Below are 17886 nucleotides of genomic sequence, written 5' to 3'. Positions count from 1 at the left end.
ATGAAAGGAGAATAATATGCTTTTATAGAGGGGTTGCTACAGGGATACTTGAGGGGAGAGCTTCTGGGGGAGCTGGAAGTTCCCTTGGTGAAAGCTGTGTTTAGTTTAGATACTGATTGAATTAGGACAACTCCCAAAAGCCACCATAAAAAGTGGAATATGATAAAGACAACCTTCAAGACTCCGGGTGCGATAAAAGGTACTTTTTGTTGTTGTCTTTCTGTGTGTGTGTGTGTGTGTGTGTGTGTGTGTGCACTTTTTCTTTTAATCATATTTCAGTCTTGAAATAGAATTGGCATAGAATATTGGGGTTATATAAAGTAGATTTTAAAGCAACTCTAAATTAAGCATTTTTTCCTTCCTATCTTATCTGAACCTGAAAATCAAAGAAGTAAAATGAATACTACTGACTTATGCTTATGATTTTGGAACACTTAAAACCATTATTTATAGTGAAAGTCTGAACTGTGCAAATTTTCTAGGAATACTGAGATATAAGCCAAATTTTAAAATAGAAATGTAGATGATTTATAGGTAAGTATTTTTATGCTTCTTGAAAGTTAAGACATCAGTGTCATAAGTGCCATTTATGACAGAGATAAATATCTTTCTCAAATTCATGAACAAAAGTTATTCTTGAAGCTTTCAGGTCAAAAATTTGTCATACTCTGTTATGACTTAATTTTTTTTAACTTCCAGTTATTGTCTTTTAATTCTAAGTTTTGAAGTCCCTGACATTTCATGTTTTTATCTGAACCTAATGGAGTTTTTTCATCTTATTTTTAATTTTATTGTTTTCAGACTTCTTATAAAATATGAGGATGACTCAAAATTTCACCTCCTTTTGAAACATTGTGTATAGATTCTCAAGGATGATAACCAAATATGCACCCAACTTTGCTTCTGGACTCCCAGCAACTGTTCCTACGTGGTGACCCTCAAAAACATACTTAGTTAGCTGAGCCATTTTACTTACTAGGAAACAAATGTAGATACAATGGCAAGTCTTATGCTAATACTTGGCTACATGAAATATACCAATTAATTGTTGTTGATATGTGCTTTGGTGATTTCCAAACTTTTATATCAAATGTACCAGGAGGTTTTATAGCTGATTGAAACTTGGGATCCGGTGCTTGGTTATATATAAAAACACCAAAATTTTAGACTTCATATACATGTATCAAAATATACATTTCTTGTATTTATATCTTTACATTGCTAACAAATAACTTTTATTTAGTTCTGATTGCTCTGAGTTTCCTTGAAATAGTTCAGTTGAAATAGTAAACTTATTTAAATTTATACTAATTTAAAATACTGGATGGTGGGGTAGAAAAAGTGAATAGAAACCTCTTCTACTTTCCCCAAGAATATAATTAAAATAACCAAATCAGAAAACTCAATAGCTTCTTTTTAAATTGGGAGAGTCTTTATTCTGCTTATTACCTCTTCCTGTGATTTCTCATCGGGTTCACTCCTTACCTCCCTTCCCATCTGTGAGTATATGGAAGTCAAGTCTTTCTCTTTTCTAGATGTTTTAAACTCATTTACCTTCAGGTGATTTGAGATATGGCTGGTTTAAGGAAATCTAGAGTAATAAATCTGTGGGAAACTAGGAAATGTTAAGTCACACCTAAAAAAGCATTCAAATTAAAATGTTTTCTTAGAATATTGCTGGTGAAAGAAAACCGATTTTCAGCCCAGATTCTTGCCCACATGCCACTATTTGGCAACTCCTTTTTTTAAGAAATTGAAATATAGTAAATTTACAATGTGTTAGTTTCAGATATATAGAAGTGATTAAGGTATATATACATATATATATATTCTTTTTCAGATTTTTTTCCCCTATAGCTTATTATAAAATATTGATTATGGCTCCCTGTGCTATATAGTAGGTCCTTTTTGGTCATCTAAATATAGTAGTCTATATATTTTAATCCCAAACTACTAATTTATCCCCCCACCCCCACCTTTCCCCTTTGGTAACCATAAGTTTGTTTTCTATATCTGTGAGTCTATTTCTATTTTGTATATAAGTTCATTTGTATCACTTATTTTTTTTTTAGATTCCACATATAAGTGATATCATATGACACTTGTCTTTATCTGGCTTACTTCACTGAGTGTGATAATCTCTAGGTTCATCCCTGCTGCTGCAAATGGCATTATTTCATTCTTCTTTATGGCTGAATAATATTCTATTATATGTATGTACCACATCTTCTTTACCCATTCAGCTGGCTCCTGGTCAGTGCTGGGTTTAAGAGCTGGGAAAGAGATTATCTGTGGAAGAGGGAATCAGACAGGTTGGACAGTGATCCAGGGTCAGACTCAGGCCAGGACTAGTTGTTGGAGTTGTCTGGTCAGAGAAGTAGAAAAGGTACCTAGGCAGGCAGGCAGACTTAGAGGGGAGAAAGGCGGAACCAGCCTTGATTGGTTGGCTAGAGAAACCATTGGGATCGTTGAGCAACCATTCACACTGTTAGAAAAACAGACATCTGAGATGGTTTAGAGACCTCCATGTAACTGGCTGTATCATGAGAGGTGTGGCCCTTTCCCTGTCTTTGCACAGTTCTCATTGCTGCCACCCTTCTAATTCAGTCCTTAGAAAAGTTCGACAGTGGGACTGCAAACGGTGTTCATTTAGAGACAAATGGAGAAAGCAGCATCTCATAGCGATAAAGAGTTTGACTCTGGTGTCAAACAGATATGAAAGCAAATGTTCCCTCCCTCTGTATTCATTGTGTCTGCCACGAAACAGAGCTGATGGGAGCTTTATTCTCTTGGTTGTTTGAAAGCAGCGGTTCTGGAGACTTAGTAGCTAACCGTGTAGCTGATATATTAATAGCACAAGCTGTCAGGAGCAGCCTGGGCACTGCTCTTCAGTTCTGGGGCCCTGATTCCCCCAGCTGCCCAGAGTGCTACCCACGGAAGGCTCAGTCCCCAAGCAGGATATGTCCTCAGTCCCAGGGATTTGCCTCACCTGAGTTGTGCCCCTGCTCAGGGTAGCTCATACCCAGCCAATGGGTACAGGGTCGCTGCCCTTGCCTCCATGTAGGGCATCCTTGAAGGACTACCTCAGCTCTCTGCATCTCAGGTCAGCATCTCTCTCTGCCCAATTCTGCTTCCCCCACACCTTCAAGGTGTTTTTTAGAGTACATCCCCCAAAGCACCTTCTAACTGACAAAAATCCTTCCAGAGTCTGTTTTCCCTGTTATCCTGACCCTGATAAATGATCATATTGCAGCAGATACAAATATACAGATGGGGAACGGAAATCATTTGTAGGATCAGGGTCTTTTCCAGTGAGCCGGCTCTTCGCATCAAGTGGCCAGAGTATTGGAACTTCAGTTTCAGTATCAGTCCTTCCAATGAATACCCAGGACTGGTCTCCTTTAGGATGGACTGGTTGGATCTCCTTGCAGTCCAAGGGACTCTCAAGAATCTTCTCCAGCACCACAGTTCAAAAGCATCAATTCTTCAGCGCTCAGCCTTCTTTATGGTCCATCTCTCACATGCATACATGACTACTGGAAAAAATATAGCTTGCTATAAAAATAGACTTGAACATGTGAGGTTGGGCTGACACCCAGAACCCGCTTTTGACACTCACCAGCTGCTGTCTCACATAGACGCCCCTGATACTGGCAGGGTGGTCACAGGTTCTGTGATGGGGAATCTTCCTCTACGGTGAAGGTCACTGGTGTCACCCTGGTCTGGAAGCAACAGAAAGTCCCAGCACCATCTGGTGTTCTGTGTGTGACTGAACACTGAATTGCACATCTTCCCAAGGGCTCATTATGTGGGGGTTGAATTTCTAGCATCTGCTCCTCAAACTCTGTGCTTTGATCTTCTTTTTCAATTTTACTCTTTTCAGCTCCTATTTTAAATCATTTCATCTCCTTTTCAAGTTTAGGGATTTTCTCGTTAAACTTGTAGCTCTCTGCATGGCTTTTTAAGAAGACATGCAGTATAAAGTGGAAGATAAATGTGGTTGTGTCAAATGTTTGTGTCTGTGCTTAGATTGAAAATAAAAGGAAAAGAAAATTTAGATCACAGGGTGAAAAGAAAATAAAATTAGTAGTGTTTAAAGTAAAAGTCTCAAAGTATGTGATTGTAACCCTTCAGTTCAGTTCAGTTCAGTTGCTCAGTCGTATCCGACTCTCCGAAGGGTAGTAATTTAATGGAAAACAAGCAAGCAGACTTTGAAGGCACTATCTTGGGGAAAAGTCATATATATTTGGGAGAGTGATATGTTTTTTTAAAAGCCTAGACTAAATATTAGATGTAAAATATACGAACACTTTGGTCAACTACTATTCCCTACTCAAAATTAAACACTGCGTTTTGATTGAAACAGTAGTACAATTTAATGTTGAAGTAAAGTGTTTGTCTGAAGATAATACTTCAGGACATTTTTCAATATTCACTTTTCTTCTACTGTGCTGGTGTTGCTAAGCGCTCACAACAGGATAAGATTGCAAAGTTATGGTAATGTTCTTGCAAAACCAGGAGACAGGCCCCTTTTTACAGTAGGGAGTTCATCCAGGGCCAACTTGAAGGTCTTTTCACAGTTCCTGTGCTAATTGGAAATAAGGCTTCATCGTGATCACTTGTCCTTACTTTGCTTTGTCACTTTCCTTTATATGTCACTTATCAGGAAACATCTTAGATATAGAAGCAGAATTTTCCCATTAGTTGCAAACTGTAAGGACTGGCTTTTATTTTTTCCACATTCATGTTGCCTTAAATTTCCTTCACTGTGGTCTTTTTTTATCCACTCGCATATTCCATGCCCGTTCTTACTTTGCGCTGTATGTACCGAACTTGGGCTGTGATGTACTTCCTTTTGAATGGTGTCCTCGTTCCTGGACCGTAAGGAACCACAGCCACATCCATCCTCTCTGATTGCACCCATAGTTGGTCAGAGGTGGATGCTGGTACACAAGAGGGGCATACTGACATTTATTAAATACATGAACCAAACCGTCAGTGAGGATCAAAATTAGGAGTCAGTCTTCATAAACTCTGGCCATGCTTCTGAAACTTTCTTGCCCACATTCTAGTTTCTAGATTTCTGGCATATTTCTTAACCCCACCATGGTTCAATGCCTATTTCCTTCGAACTAATGATACCTCCTCTGTCTGTGTGGCCAGGCTACTTGTGTGAATTTAAATGAGAAGTATACAGGAAAACAAGAGTAAAATTCAAGTTGTAAAACTATAAGGTATTTTTTATTAATTTGCCATGTGATTATCTTCTTCTGCAATGTTTATACCCACAAACAGAAGAAGAAAAATGGTAGAGAAAGGCACCAAATTTCTGCCAGAACTATTCACATCTATTGTCTTTGTTTGGAACTAGAAGATATGGAAGGAAGCCCCAGCATGAATGGCCATATGAATTTTGTTGCTTTCAATCTCTTATTATATCTATTGCTTATGTTCTCTTTAATATTATCATTACTCCTCTATAGGATACATCGCTATCATTGTACGGTCCTTTGTGCAGAAGTCTAAGCTTTGTTGTTTTCAAATTCAGAATCTTTTGGAGTTTAGAAATGTAATATGGTAGGCACGCTACCCAGTGTGTATCATCCCCAATCAGGGACTATGACACTTGGTAATCAGAGACATTAATATTTATGCAAGGGAAAGTATGAATTTTAACATTAAGTAGGATAAACAAAGATTATAAACAGCCTTTCTTGATGGTTTTTTCTTCCCCACCAAATGATTTTTACTAAAAATATTTGAAATGGAGGCCTCTTTAAGGGTTCAAAGCTGATGTATCTGTTACCTTCTCTCCCTCAAACCTCCATACATACCTAATTAAAATTCCTCATGGTAAGAATGCATTTCCTTTCCCGGTTGCTTGTGCTTAGAGACTAACCCATTGCCTGGGCTGCTGCCTGGCACACTGTCTGACCTAGGGGTCCTTGGAAAATTTATGTAACTGCCTCTGAAACAAATATATGAAAATTCTCTAAATATTTAAATGTTTTTCTAATTGCTGACTGACATATGCTATGCTTTTCCTTGCCTGACAGTGATAAAATTAAAATGATATAATGAATGTTTCAGACTATATTTTTAACTAACAAAAATCAACTGAAGCTGAAAAATTACCTTTCATTTTGTGTTGTTTTCTACATTTCTGAAAAAAAAAAAACTTTAAAAGGTTTCAGTTTAGTTCAGTTCAGTTGCTCAGTCGTGTCTGACTCTTTGCGACCCTATGAATAATCACAGCACACCAGAAGGTTTAGAAAAGTTAAATAAATCAAACACAATATCAGGATATATACACACCCACTCCCCATCACGTATGACCAGATTTTCCAGATTTGAATGTTAGTACCACAGGCATAGTAGGATATTGTATTCATATTGGAAAAATCATGTAATCCTTTTAGCAAATATGCTAGACTTACTGCACTCTGCCATTTCTTAAGTATATCTCAGGGTTAATTTTTGTCTAAATAAATGTATAAACCGTGGGAATAACCCATTATGACCATGACTTTTGGGTGGAGTTAATTGGACAATAATAATTCAATTGAAACCAATATAAAATTTTCAAATGTTCATGTGACTTCATACACATAAATGCAAAGGACACAGCTTAGGCCAGTGATTCTCAACTGGGGTAATTTTTCCCCAGTAGAGTTTTGACAATGTGAAGACGTTTTTTATTGTCACAACTTGTTGGGTGGGGAGAGAGAGGCGTGCTCTTGGCAACTAATGAGTAGAGCCAAAGGATGCTGCTAAACATCCTATAATGCATGGGACAGCCTCTCAGAACAAGTAATTATCCTGCCCAACTGTCAATAGTGTAGAGGCTGAGGAATTTCTAATTTGGGAAACAAGATAATTATACTATTCTCATCCGTTGTGCCTTAGATTTAAACTGAGATGATACTAAATTTTGCAAATGTAACTTTAATAAAATGGGCTCTTTTAATCTAGTCACTGCTTTTACATATATTTGACATACAGCTCCACTTCCAGAAATCTTCAGAGCAATTTATCTTTACCAACATGTGCTCGAAAAAAATTGAACCAGTGATTAGAGCACTCAGTAGAAGCAAAGATCCTTAAAAATTTCCCATACTCGTCGTTTTCCTCAATCTCACTCTTTCATTAGCTCTCTTCTCCTCTACTTCTCTGTCCCTTTTTGTCTTTGCTGAACTTGTGCAGAGTAACTTTGGATGCCCTTGTTCCTTGCCTCTTTTCTCTGCATGGCTCATCTGATCAGAAAACCAAAGACCCAGCAGATGGAGCCAATCAAGCAAGTCTAGACTCTTTTTATTACAGAAGACAGAAGGGTCTTCTGAAGAAGTTGTGTGTGTATGTGTGTGTGTGTGTGTGTGTGTGTGTGTGTGTGTGTGTGTGTGTGTGTGTCTGTCACACAAGTAAATGCTTCTGCTGTGTTACAAACCACTCCAAAACTTTGTGGCTTGCACAGTCATAATTCATCATTTCTCATGATCTGTGGGTTGGCTGGTTAGTTTATACTTTAAAAATGAATGGTTTTCTGAGGAGTGCATATGTGAGACAATGTGCTAGGCAGTGGGTTACTTTCTAGAGATACAGTGATGGGGAAACGCTTTCTTCCTGGGATGACTTTGTAAGCAGGTATGTTTGGGGGTGTGGGAAGGAGGAGTTAACAGATGCATCAACTCTGAAGCCTTAGATAGGTCTCAGTTTGCTGGTTTCACCTGGCCTGTGTTCATCTGCAGAGTTGGCCAAACTAGAAGGTCCAAGATGGCTTCACCCCATGTCTGGCAGTTGGTTCTGGCTATTGGATAGGGCATTTCAATTCTTCTCCACCTGGACTCTCATCCTCCCATATAGACCACTTGCTTTGCTGGTGACTTTAGGACAGAGATACAAGACAGCTAAAATAGAAACTATAAGACTTCTTAAGCCCTAGAATCAGATGATGTAAAGTCATTTATGCTGCATTATTGATCAAAGTCAATACAATGCAAGATCAGATTCAAGGAGAGAGGAAATCAATTCTACCCTTGAAGGGACGAAGGACAAAGCCACATTGCAAAAGAGGACGTATTTTGGAACTGGAGGCGTTTGTGTCCATAATTTAAAATCTGTGCTCTGGTCACTATGATTTATATTCTTTCTACATCAGAATGCACTCATGCCCTCTCAAGAAATCAAAAATGTCATTGAATTATGTCAGCAAGCTCCAACTCCAGTGTCGTGTGATCTTCATCTGGTCCAGACACAGGTGAGGCTCCTCAGGTGCAATTCCTCTCAATCCCTAGGCCTGGAAACTAAAAAGAGAGGTTACTGCTTCCCATTCATCCTACATGCAGTCTTGAGACGGAAGGACCATTGCAACAGATGCTTCTGTTCAGAAAAGGGAAGAGTGGAAAGGAGATGGCAATCATGCTCTGAAGTTATCCTGAAATCCAGCCAGGCACAGGTGGCCCGTCCCTTTCATTTAAGAACAAGGGTCATTCCCTGTCTTTTTGATAAGAAGTGGCTCATGTTTGTGGCTGATAGTCTTCTTAGCTTCTTCTTAGCCATATAAATTTGTGGTTCCAAAATCTTCTCACTTTGAATTATCCGGTCCCTTTAGTTCCAATGGGTGGCATTTTTGCTTAAAAGATTTGTTGGCTCTCCCTAAATCTGCTTGGCGTTTATCCTGTGCCCTCCAAACCCAAAGTCTGAATTAAACTTTGCATCACAGGCGAGGCTGCAGTTGGCAGTGCCCTTAAGTTTCTCAGAAGCTGGTTTGTCTGGTTGGGATCATCAACCAAGCTCTGCTTTAAATCTTTCCAAGTTCTTCACAATGGTCTTACAGTCACATTCTTGATGTACTGTTATCCTGAAGCTGTTTTTTGCTTTGCAAATCTTATTCCATGAGAGACTGACAATGACAGAACAAGGAATTTTTCCACTGCACCATATCAAAGGCTTTCTATGGTTCCTCTAAATTCTGTTTGCAAACTTAATAGTTTCTCCTTTGGTTCATCTCCTGTTCTTCCGGGACCTTATCAGTTCAGTTCAGTTGCTCAGTCATGTCTGACTCTTTACAACCCCAGGACCTTATAATGTGCAGTTAAAAAAAAGTCAATTGACAGCTTTCTACAGGAAAATCCCCCTAGCCAGTTGCAAAAGTTCAAGTTACTTCCAATGACAGAATGGATAACGCATAAAATATGTGTAGTTCTCTTTCTAGTCCCGGTTGGCAGTTTCCTCACTGTTCTTTCAGCCTTGACCAACAGTCTCTTTGTGACCTTCAGCCTCCTTCCCCACCTCATCCCAAGGCCAAGGCCACATGTTGTTTATTTCATTTAAAGCAGCACTGACCCCCAGTAGCAATTTCTGTTTCAATTAGCCTTTGCTAAACCACCATCAGGACTTAGAGAGTTAACGCAATAATACATATGGTTCCTGCTAGTCCCGTGGGTGGGCTAGGCGTTTCCTCTGTTGACTGTGCCTGGGAACATTCACTTGGCTACATTCAGCAGGAGGATCTGCAGGGCTGGCAAGTCCCTGTGTTCACGTGTCTGGCAGCTGGTTCTGGCTGTCACCCTGGGTGCTTTAGGTCTCTTCCAAGTGTGTTTGTTCCTCTAGGATGCTGTCCCACCACCAGGACAGAGTTCATAGAGAGCCACGATGGATCCTCAAGACCTTGTAAAGCCCAGCCTCTGATGTTGGATAAAATCACTTCAGCCATGTTATTGATCAAAGCAAGTCTGAAGGCCCAGCCCAGACCCTGTTGTTGTTGAGTTGCTAAGCAGTGTCTGACTCTTTTGTAACACCATGGACTGTAGCCCACCAGGCTTCTCTGTTCATGGGTTTTCCCAGGCAAGAATACTGGAGCGGGTTGCCATTTCCTTCTCCAGGGGATCTTCCTGACCTAGGGATCAGTCCCACATCTCCTCTTTGGTAGGTGGGTTCTTTACCACTGAGCCACCAGGGAAGCCCAGCCAGACTCCCTTGGGGTGGGGGAAGCTGTCTCTCTATCCTGATAGGAGGAACAGCAAAACCACGTTGCAAAGGGTGTGCTGACCAGAGTGGCAGGGATTTGTGGACATATTTTGTAATCAGCTATAGCCTGGTCCTGTAATTTTTTTCATGTATAAGTGAAAGTGAAGTGAAAGTTGCTCAGTCATGTCCAACTCTTTGTGACTCCATGCACTATACAGTCTATGAAATTCTCCAGGTCAGAATACTGGAGTGTTTAGCCGTTCCCATCTCCAGTGGATCTTCCCAGCCCAGGAATTGAACTGAGGTCTCCTGTGTTGCAGATGGATTCTTTCCCAGTTGAGATACCAGGGAAGCCCCTTTTCATGTGTATGTTTAATTTAAAATCTAAACATTGGGTAATGTTAAGCTGTTTCATTCTGTTGAAATATTCGATATACCTTAGACCCTACCTGTATTATATAACAAAACTAGAGATGATTTTAGTAACTATAAATCAACAATTTGGATCATGTAATTTTGATCCCGAAACAACTAAAATTTTAATTTAGATTACTGAATTGAGGCTTTTATTTAATGGATAATGGTTATATTGCCATCATATCTTTTTGTTGTTTTTTCCTTTATAGCCACATTTGATTGTGTTGAGAAATTCAACCTGCTTATTTCTATTTATAAATTGATTTCCAGCTTTTTTGAGGTGGATATATCTGCATCAGAAATGATGAAAAAACTTTATTAGTTGCAATTAAGAACAATATTATTTTAAATATTTGGTTTGTTTTAAATTAACATATTTACTCTTAGGAGACTTAGACATCATTGTCATTAAAGCATCCAAAGAGTATAATTAGAGTCTGCAAAAACTAAAAAAGTTAATCATAACTTATTACAAACTGTGAATGTATTAATATATGATACCCTAATGTTTTTGTCAGAGATGGCAGTGTCAGACTTAACAACTGTTATCTATTTAAACAGTCTTTCTTCTTGGTATTTCTCTATTAAAGATGACATTGATTAAGAATGGATATACCTAGAAATCCAGTATTTTGCTGTTTGTGATTGTTCATAACTGTGATAAAAATGTTCATGTTTATGTGCATACCCATGAATGCAATGCTGTGTATCTCAGAAATAAATTCTTATGGACAAATTTGTTAAATATATTGAAATATGCTAATTTTAATTACTGCTAACATTTTAAAAGATACCATCTGTTAAGAGGATATTGGGTTTTATGTTAATTTTTTTAAAATTTAGTAATGCTAGTTAACAGCTGCTGATGGTTGGGTTCTGTGTCACAATTTTACATAACATTTATACAGCATAAATTTATTAATATCGTAAAATGAAAATACAGTTAACACACTTCTAGGCAGCAAATTTTTCGTGATTGATTGCAGAGTCTCTCAATAACCCAGGTCACCTTTTCCTGTGGTCTCTGGGCTTCCAGGCGTGTGTGCAAGTCACTTAGGACAAACCATGGTTGTGAGAAATCAGCCAGTGTTTGTTACTATGACTCATCGGGAAAAAAGCTATTGACTGTAGTCAGGTGGCAGTTTCTGAATCGTCAGATGTAATCACCTTTGCTGCATTTGGCCCATGTCTGCACGTGTCATGATCTTGCCCTGAAGTGGCAGAGTACTGAGGAAATATATAGACGGGGCCAAGAAATACAGAAGCTGAATATGAGAGCTAGCTGTCTTTATTTTTCACTCATTTTTTAGAGGGATATTGCCGTGGGATTGGGGGATTATCACACATAACGACATTACCCAGGGCCGTGTGCAGCCAGCAGCCTTCCTAAGTAGACATCCCTCTAAGCCCTGAGGTCTGCAGGACCAACTATTATTGAAACAGAGGCAGTGATAGAAGCCGCAGGGTTGAAGGACCTAGAGAATTTTCATAACTAGTTTTGTGGGTTATTTTTTTTTTTTGTCTTTACAGTGTGGCTTTTAGAAAGGAATCAAGTCCAAGCTCTAGGAGAGGGGATTTTGAGCTGCATCTGCCCAGTAACCTTCACCTGGACCAAAACTTGGTCTTGAAGCAGAGCCCACTGCTTGTTCCTGTCAGGGGGACACCCACCTCCTAATCTTCTCATCTCATCTCTCCTCCGTGCTGATGCTGCTGTTCCATCCAGATATTTCATGATGCCTTTGCAGTGGGCATGCATCCTCGTCATCTTCCCTCTCCAACCTGCTCCTTTTTTCCTCCCTCCTTGCTCCTTTCCCTCCCTCCCTCCCTCCCTTTCTCTTCCTATTTCAGAAACTTGTGGAGTCTTGGCACCCCACAAAACTTGGCACTGCCACTGAGTGGCCTTGGTGAAAATGTTTGCCCTCTGTGTACTTTGCTTTTCTTTCTTTTTGGTTTTTGGTCACACCAGCGGCTTGCAGACCTGCGCTGCCTGTCATGGAAGTGTGGACTTTTAACAACTGGATCACCAGGGAATTCCCCCAGTTTTCTTATTTGTAAAATGGACATTAAAGTAGTTCCTGCTTGTAGATTTGTTATAAGGGTTCAGTGAGCTGGGAAATATTTATTACACAAGATGTAATAATTAATCAATTTAAATATAATGTGATCTATAAATAAATAGGGAAACAAGTGCCTGATACATAGGAAGACTTGACCATTATTATTATTTGGGTTTGTTTCTGGTAGGTGCTTGAAAGTTAAAAGTGCATGTTTAATGTGATTACATATATGGTGTTCTTTAAATTTTACGAATATATCCAAATTTTCTTTAAATTTAAAGACTTGCTGTGTATTTTCGTCATTCATTCAGTAGGATTTATATGTCACATTTGTAGGCATTGGGAACAAAGTTACTGTCCTCGGGTGTCTATATTCTACCAGGCAGTCCAGAATTCTGACCTGAAGTCCAGGAGAGGTCAGCTCCAGAGATGAAATCTACCTCTCTAGAGCTTATTTAGACTTCAGCCAAAAGGTTTTTTTGTTTGTTTGTTTTTTAGTTTAGAAAGTTGAAGTTACATTTCTTTGAGCATCACCTTTCAAAGATGAGGAATTGAAGTGATATCTTTTTCATCTGTGATCCTTATAACGATCAGTTTATATAGCAAACAGTTGACACTCAATAGATGTATGGTGTAGAGAGTAGAATTCAACTTTTCCTTGAAAGTGGTTTTACCATTTCAATCATTTAAAAACTATTTTATCTATTTTATTTAATATTTTGGGCTGCATCAGTTCTTAGCTGTGGCATCTTTCATTGCAGCCCAAGGCCTCCAGAGCATGTGGGCTCTGTAATTGAAGTGTGTAGGTTCAGTTGCCACTGGCATGGGGGATCCTAGTTCCCCGAACAGGAAATGAACCTATGCCCCCTATATTGGAAGGCTGACTCCCAGCCAATGGGAACCAGGTGGACTTCCACCAGGGAAGTTCCCTGGCCTTCATCTCTTTATATCTCTAATTAAAGCCTTCTTGAAGCAGACCTGTTTTTCTTTATATATTGGGCTTCCCTGGTGGCTCAGAGGGTAAAGCATCTGTCTGCAGTGTGGGAGACCCGGGTTTGATCCCTAGGTGGGGAAGATCCCCTGGAGAAGGACATGGCAACCCACTCCAGTATTCTTGCCTGGAGAATCCCATGGATGGAGGAGCCTGGTAGCAGTTTAAAACAATGTTCATTTATTATCTCCAGATTCTTGTGGGTCAGGAGTTCATGCAGATAGCTGTGCCCTTTGCTCATGGTCTCATGAGTCCACAGTCAGGGTGCTAGCTGGGCTGCACTCTCGTCCAGAGCCTGAATAAGGAAGAATCCACTTTCAAACTCATCCAGAATTCATTTCCTGGTGTGTGATGGAGCTTCTTCCGGGCTCTTGGCTGGAGGCTGCCCCCCTCACCCACTACTTCCAGAGGCAGCCTGCAGTTCTCTGCTCCAGGACCCTCTCCAGGGATTGGTCACATCTTGGCAGTTTGGTTGTTTAAGCGAAAAGAAGAATCTCTTACTCCAGTCAGCTCACAAGGAGTCTTACATGAAGTAACACGTTCATGGGTATGGCATGTCATCACCTTTGCTGTCTTCTGTTGATTAGAAGCAATTCACAGGTTCTGGCTGCAGTTGTCCACACAAAGGTTGTGGACTCTAGGATGTGGGAATTTTTGGAGGTTACCCTATAGTATGTTCCCCAGACTCCCCAGTGGGATGAAGTCCCCGTGATGCTTCTATCTTATTATATTACTGTACCCTCCACTACATACTTTCCCTTTCTTATTTCTCTCTACCTCTAAATATTTACTTTTATTGTAATTTTTTTTCTATTTTGACTTGCCTACCTTTTTCTTCCAGTTTTATTGAGACATAATTGACATGAAGCGCCATATGAGTTTAAGGTGTAGAGTGTAATGATTTGACTTACACACACCATGAAATGATTATCACAGTAAGTTTAGTGAATATCCCTCATGTCATATAGATACAAAGTTAAAGAAATAGAAAAAGAAAATTGTTTTCCTTGTGATGAGAACTCAGGATTTATGGTCTTAAAACCACATAGCAGTGTCAATTGTGTTTATCATGTTGTATATTACTGTAGTGTGGTGTTCGTTGCGTTGTAGCAACAATAAAGTACTTAATTTATCTTTTAACTGGAAGTCGCACCTTTTGACCACCTTCATCCAGTTTCCCCCCTACCACCACTTCTGCTAACCACAAATCTGATTTCTTGTTCTATGAGTTTCTTTGTTTTTGAAGTATAATTGAAAAATATAAATACTATGATAGTTCCTATTACACAACACAGTGATTCACTATTTCCATGCACTTTGAAGTGATCCCCATGATAAGTCTAGTTACCAACAGTCACCATACAAAGATATTGCATAGAAATTAACTATATTCCCCACCCTGTACATTTCATACCTGTGACTCATTTATTTTGCAACTGAAAGTTTGTACCTCTTAATCTCACTCTAGTTCTTTCCTCCCCTCAAAGCCTCTAAGCAATCACCTGTTTGTTCTCTGTATCTAGGATTTTTTTTTATTTTTAGATTTCAGATATAAGTAAATCATACAGTATTTATCTTTTTCTTTCTCACTTATTCCATTTAGCATAATACCCTCTGGATCCATCCATGTTGTTGCAGATGACAAGATTTCATTCTTTTTAATGGCTTACTAATATTCCACTTTATAAATATGGATTTATACTACATCGTGTTCTTTGTTTTTTTATCCATTCATCTACGGCACTTAGCTTGTTTCCATAGCTTGGGTATTGTAAATGATGCCATAGTGAATATAGGGCTGCATGTATCTTTTCTAAATGGTGTTTTCATTTTCTAAACATCCAGGAGCAGAATTACTGAATTGTATAGTAGTTCTGTTTTTAAATTCTTTGAGGAATCTCTATATTGTTTTCCATAGTAGCTGCACTAATTTATATTCCTTCTAATAGTGCATAGGGTTTCGTTTTCTCTGCATCCTTGTTATTTTCTTCAACACTTGTTATTTGTTGTTTGTTTTTTTTTTGTAATAATAGGTGTGAGATAATATCTCGTTGTGGTTTGAATTGTGTTTCCCTGATAATTAGTGATGTTGAGCATCTTGTCACATACCTGTTGGCCATGTATATGTCTTCTTTGGAAAAATATGTATTCAGATCCTCTGCACACTTTTCGACGGAGAAGGCATTGGCAAGCCACTCCAGTACTCTTGCCTAGAAAATCCCACGGATGGAGGAGCCTGGTGGGCTGCAGTCCATGGGGTCGCTAAGGGTCGGACACGACTGAGCGACTTCACTTTCACTTTTCACTTTCCACTTTCACACATTGGAGAAGGCAATGGCAACCCACTCCAGTGTTCTTGCCTGGAGAATCCCAGGGACAGGGGAGCCTGGTGGGCTTCCATCTATGGGGTCACACAGAGTCGGACACGACTGAAGTGACTTAGCAGCAGCAGCAGCAGCAGCACACTTTTCAGCTAGATTTTTTTTTTTGATGTTGAGTGATATGAGTTCTTTGTATATTTTAGATATTAACATCTTACGAGATACATCATTTGCAAATATCTTCTCCCATTCTGTAGACAGCCTTTTTGTTTTGTTGATAGTTTCCTTCACTGTGCAAAAATTCTTCAGTTTGATATAGTCCCATTTGTTCGCTTTTGCTTCCCTTGCCTGAGGATGAGTATTAAAAATATGTTACTAAGACCAGTGCCAAAGAGCACACTGCCTATGTTGTCTTCTGGATATTTACCTTTAGAGTCATTGTGGTAGAGACCATGTCCTGTTTATCTGTCTGCATCCCATAGAAGTTAGTTGGTCTCTGTGAACTATTTTTTTTTTTAAAAAAACAGCTTACTGAGTTTAATTATTCAATGAGTTTTCAGTAAATGAATAAAAATAAACATATGGCTAAAATTTCACAAATTTTAAAGCATTTGCTGATGATTTCTTTAAAAAATTGTCAAATTGCTTAATATATTTGGAGCTTTATTGATTTTTCCTTCAAGATAATAATTGGCAAGATGAATTACAAGATATAATAATCTATATATATTATTACAGATAATTAGGGCTTCCCTGGTAGCTCAGTTGGTAAAGAATCTGCCTTATATATAGCATATATATTATATATAATAATCATTTCTAGAATTGTGTGACTGTGAATTTTTTCATGATACAATTTCCTGACTTGTTATCTAACCAGATAATTATTTTTCTTCTAGATGAGCAAGAAATAGTACAAAAACGTACTTTCACAAAATGGATCAACTCTCATCTGGCCAAGGTAAAGAAAACTCCACAGAGTTCTTTGTTTATTTAGTTTGAGCCAATAAATCATTAAATTCACAGTATAAAATAGCACTACCACAATCATTGTCACTCTTGATTGTCACCTAAGTGTGGCATTTGCTAACCTTGCCTTTAGATAATCAACAGATAACCAGAGTAAAGAGCAGTTACTTCACTTCAGTTCCATGAATCCTAATGGACTATTTCATCCACTTCTTTCTTCTGTACTAACCTGTGTGCCATACCAGAAGGGGAATTCATGCTAGATTTTTGTTTGTATTTGTTTCTGTTTGGAACAGAAAGAAACAATGGATGGTCTACCCTGAGCAGAGAATTTTATCTGAAGAGATTGTGATGGTGTCTAGACTCCCCTCTCAAGTGCTTTTATAGAAAAGTAGCTGTGGGGTCAGGACACTACAAAGACTGATCATTCTGAGGTTATGCATACTGGTGTTGGGTGGTGTCAGGAGACTATGTAGTCATTCATTGTAATTATGTTGAACATAAATACTAATGTAAAACAAATTCCAAGCTAGGTACATTACAATAAAATTAATCTCTTATAATGCTGATGAACAACTGTGAACCAAAAAACATTGCATTTGTAAAAATAATGTTGATGATACAATGATTTTCTGTATTCAGTTAGAGGATCTTTGCTGAGGTGCTGCCTGTAGTGTTCAAGGTATAATCCTACTAACATGAGCTATTTTTGACTGGGGACTTCCCCCAAAGCTTCTTTTATCATTCAGAAGCAAAACACAACAACTAATTTCAGTGGTATGGTACACATTTACTGCTTACTGTGTGTCTTCACTAGGCTTTGGAGACAGGAAAGAAGATTGTAAAACACTTTCCCAGGCCTTGGGAAGCTCACAGTTCAGCAAAAACTGGAGACTAGCATAACATGTGTAGATACAGGATTCAATAGGATTGTCTTTTCTAGGATATATCTCCAAAAACCTCTTCGTAAGATGGGAATTCTCTGGCCCAGTGGCTGCACCCAGAACCGGTCCTGTGACAAGGCATTGAAGGACTTTGAGGCCCATTTTCTCAGGCTTAGGAGGGTGCCATCTCTCCATGGCCACTACTTACACTAGAGACTGGTCATCTTTTGCAGAATTCTTGCTTTTCCAAAATAAAAATAGAGTTATTGTTTTTTCATATT

The 17886-nt window shown here is 38.8% G+C and overlaps 1 protein-coding gene across 13 annotated transcripts in view; it reads left to right on the top strand.

Annotated features, from left to right (window-relative positions):
• Positions 1-17886, top strand: part of SYNE1 (spectrin repeat containing nuclear envelope protein 1) — a 491794-nt gene that overhangs the window by 68172 nt on the left and 405736 nt on the right. For all 13 annotated transcript variants that reach the window (XM_055433423.2, XM_055433430.2, XM_055433426.2 and 10 more), the window contains exon 3: positions 16652-16713. In XM_055433423.2, coding sequence (XP_055289398.2) covers positions 16652-16713 — 62 coding nt within the window. The remainder of the gene's footprint in view (positions 1-16651; positions 16714-17886) is intronic.

Source organism: Moschus berezovskii, chromosome 10 (assembly GCF_049115385.1).
Source record: "Moschus berezovskii isolate FMDL1 chromosome 10, NW_MosBer_1.0, whole genome shotgun sequence".
NCBI lineage: Eukaryota > Metazoa > Chordata > Mammalia > Artiodactyla > Moschidae > Moschus > Moschus berezovskii.
The sequence above is the reverse complement of the archived record's forward strand: the minus strand, read 5'-3'. Positions and strand labels throughout refer to the sequence as shown.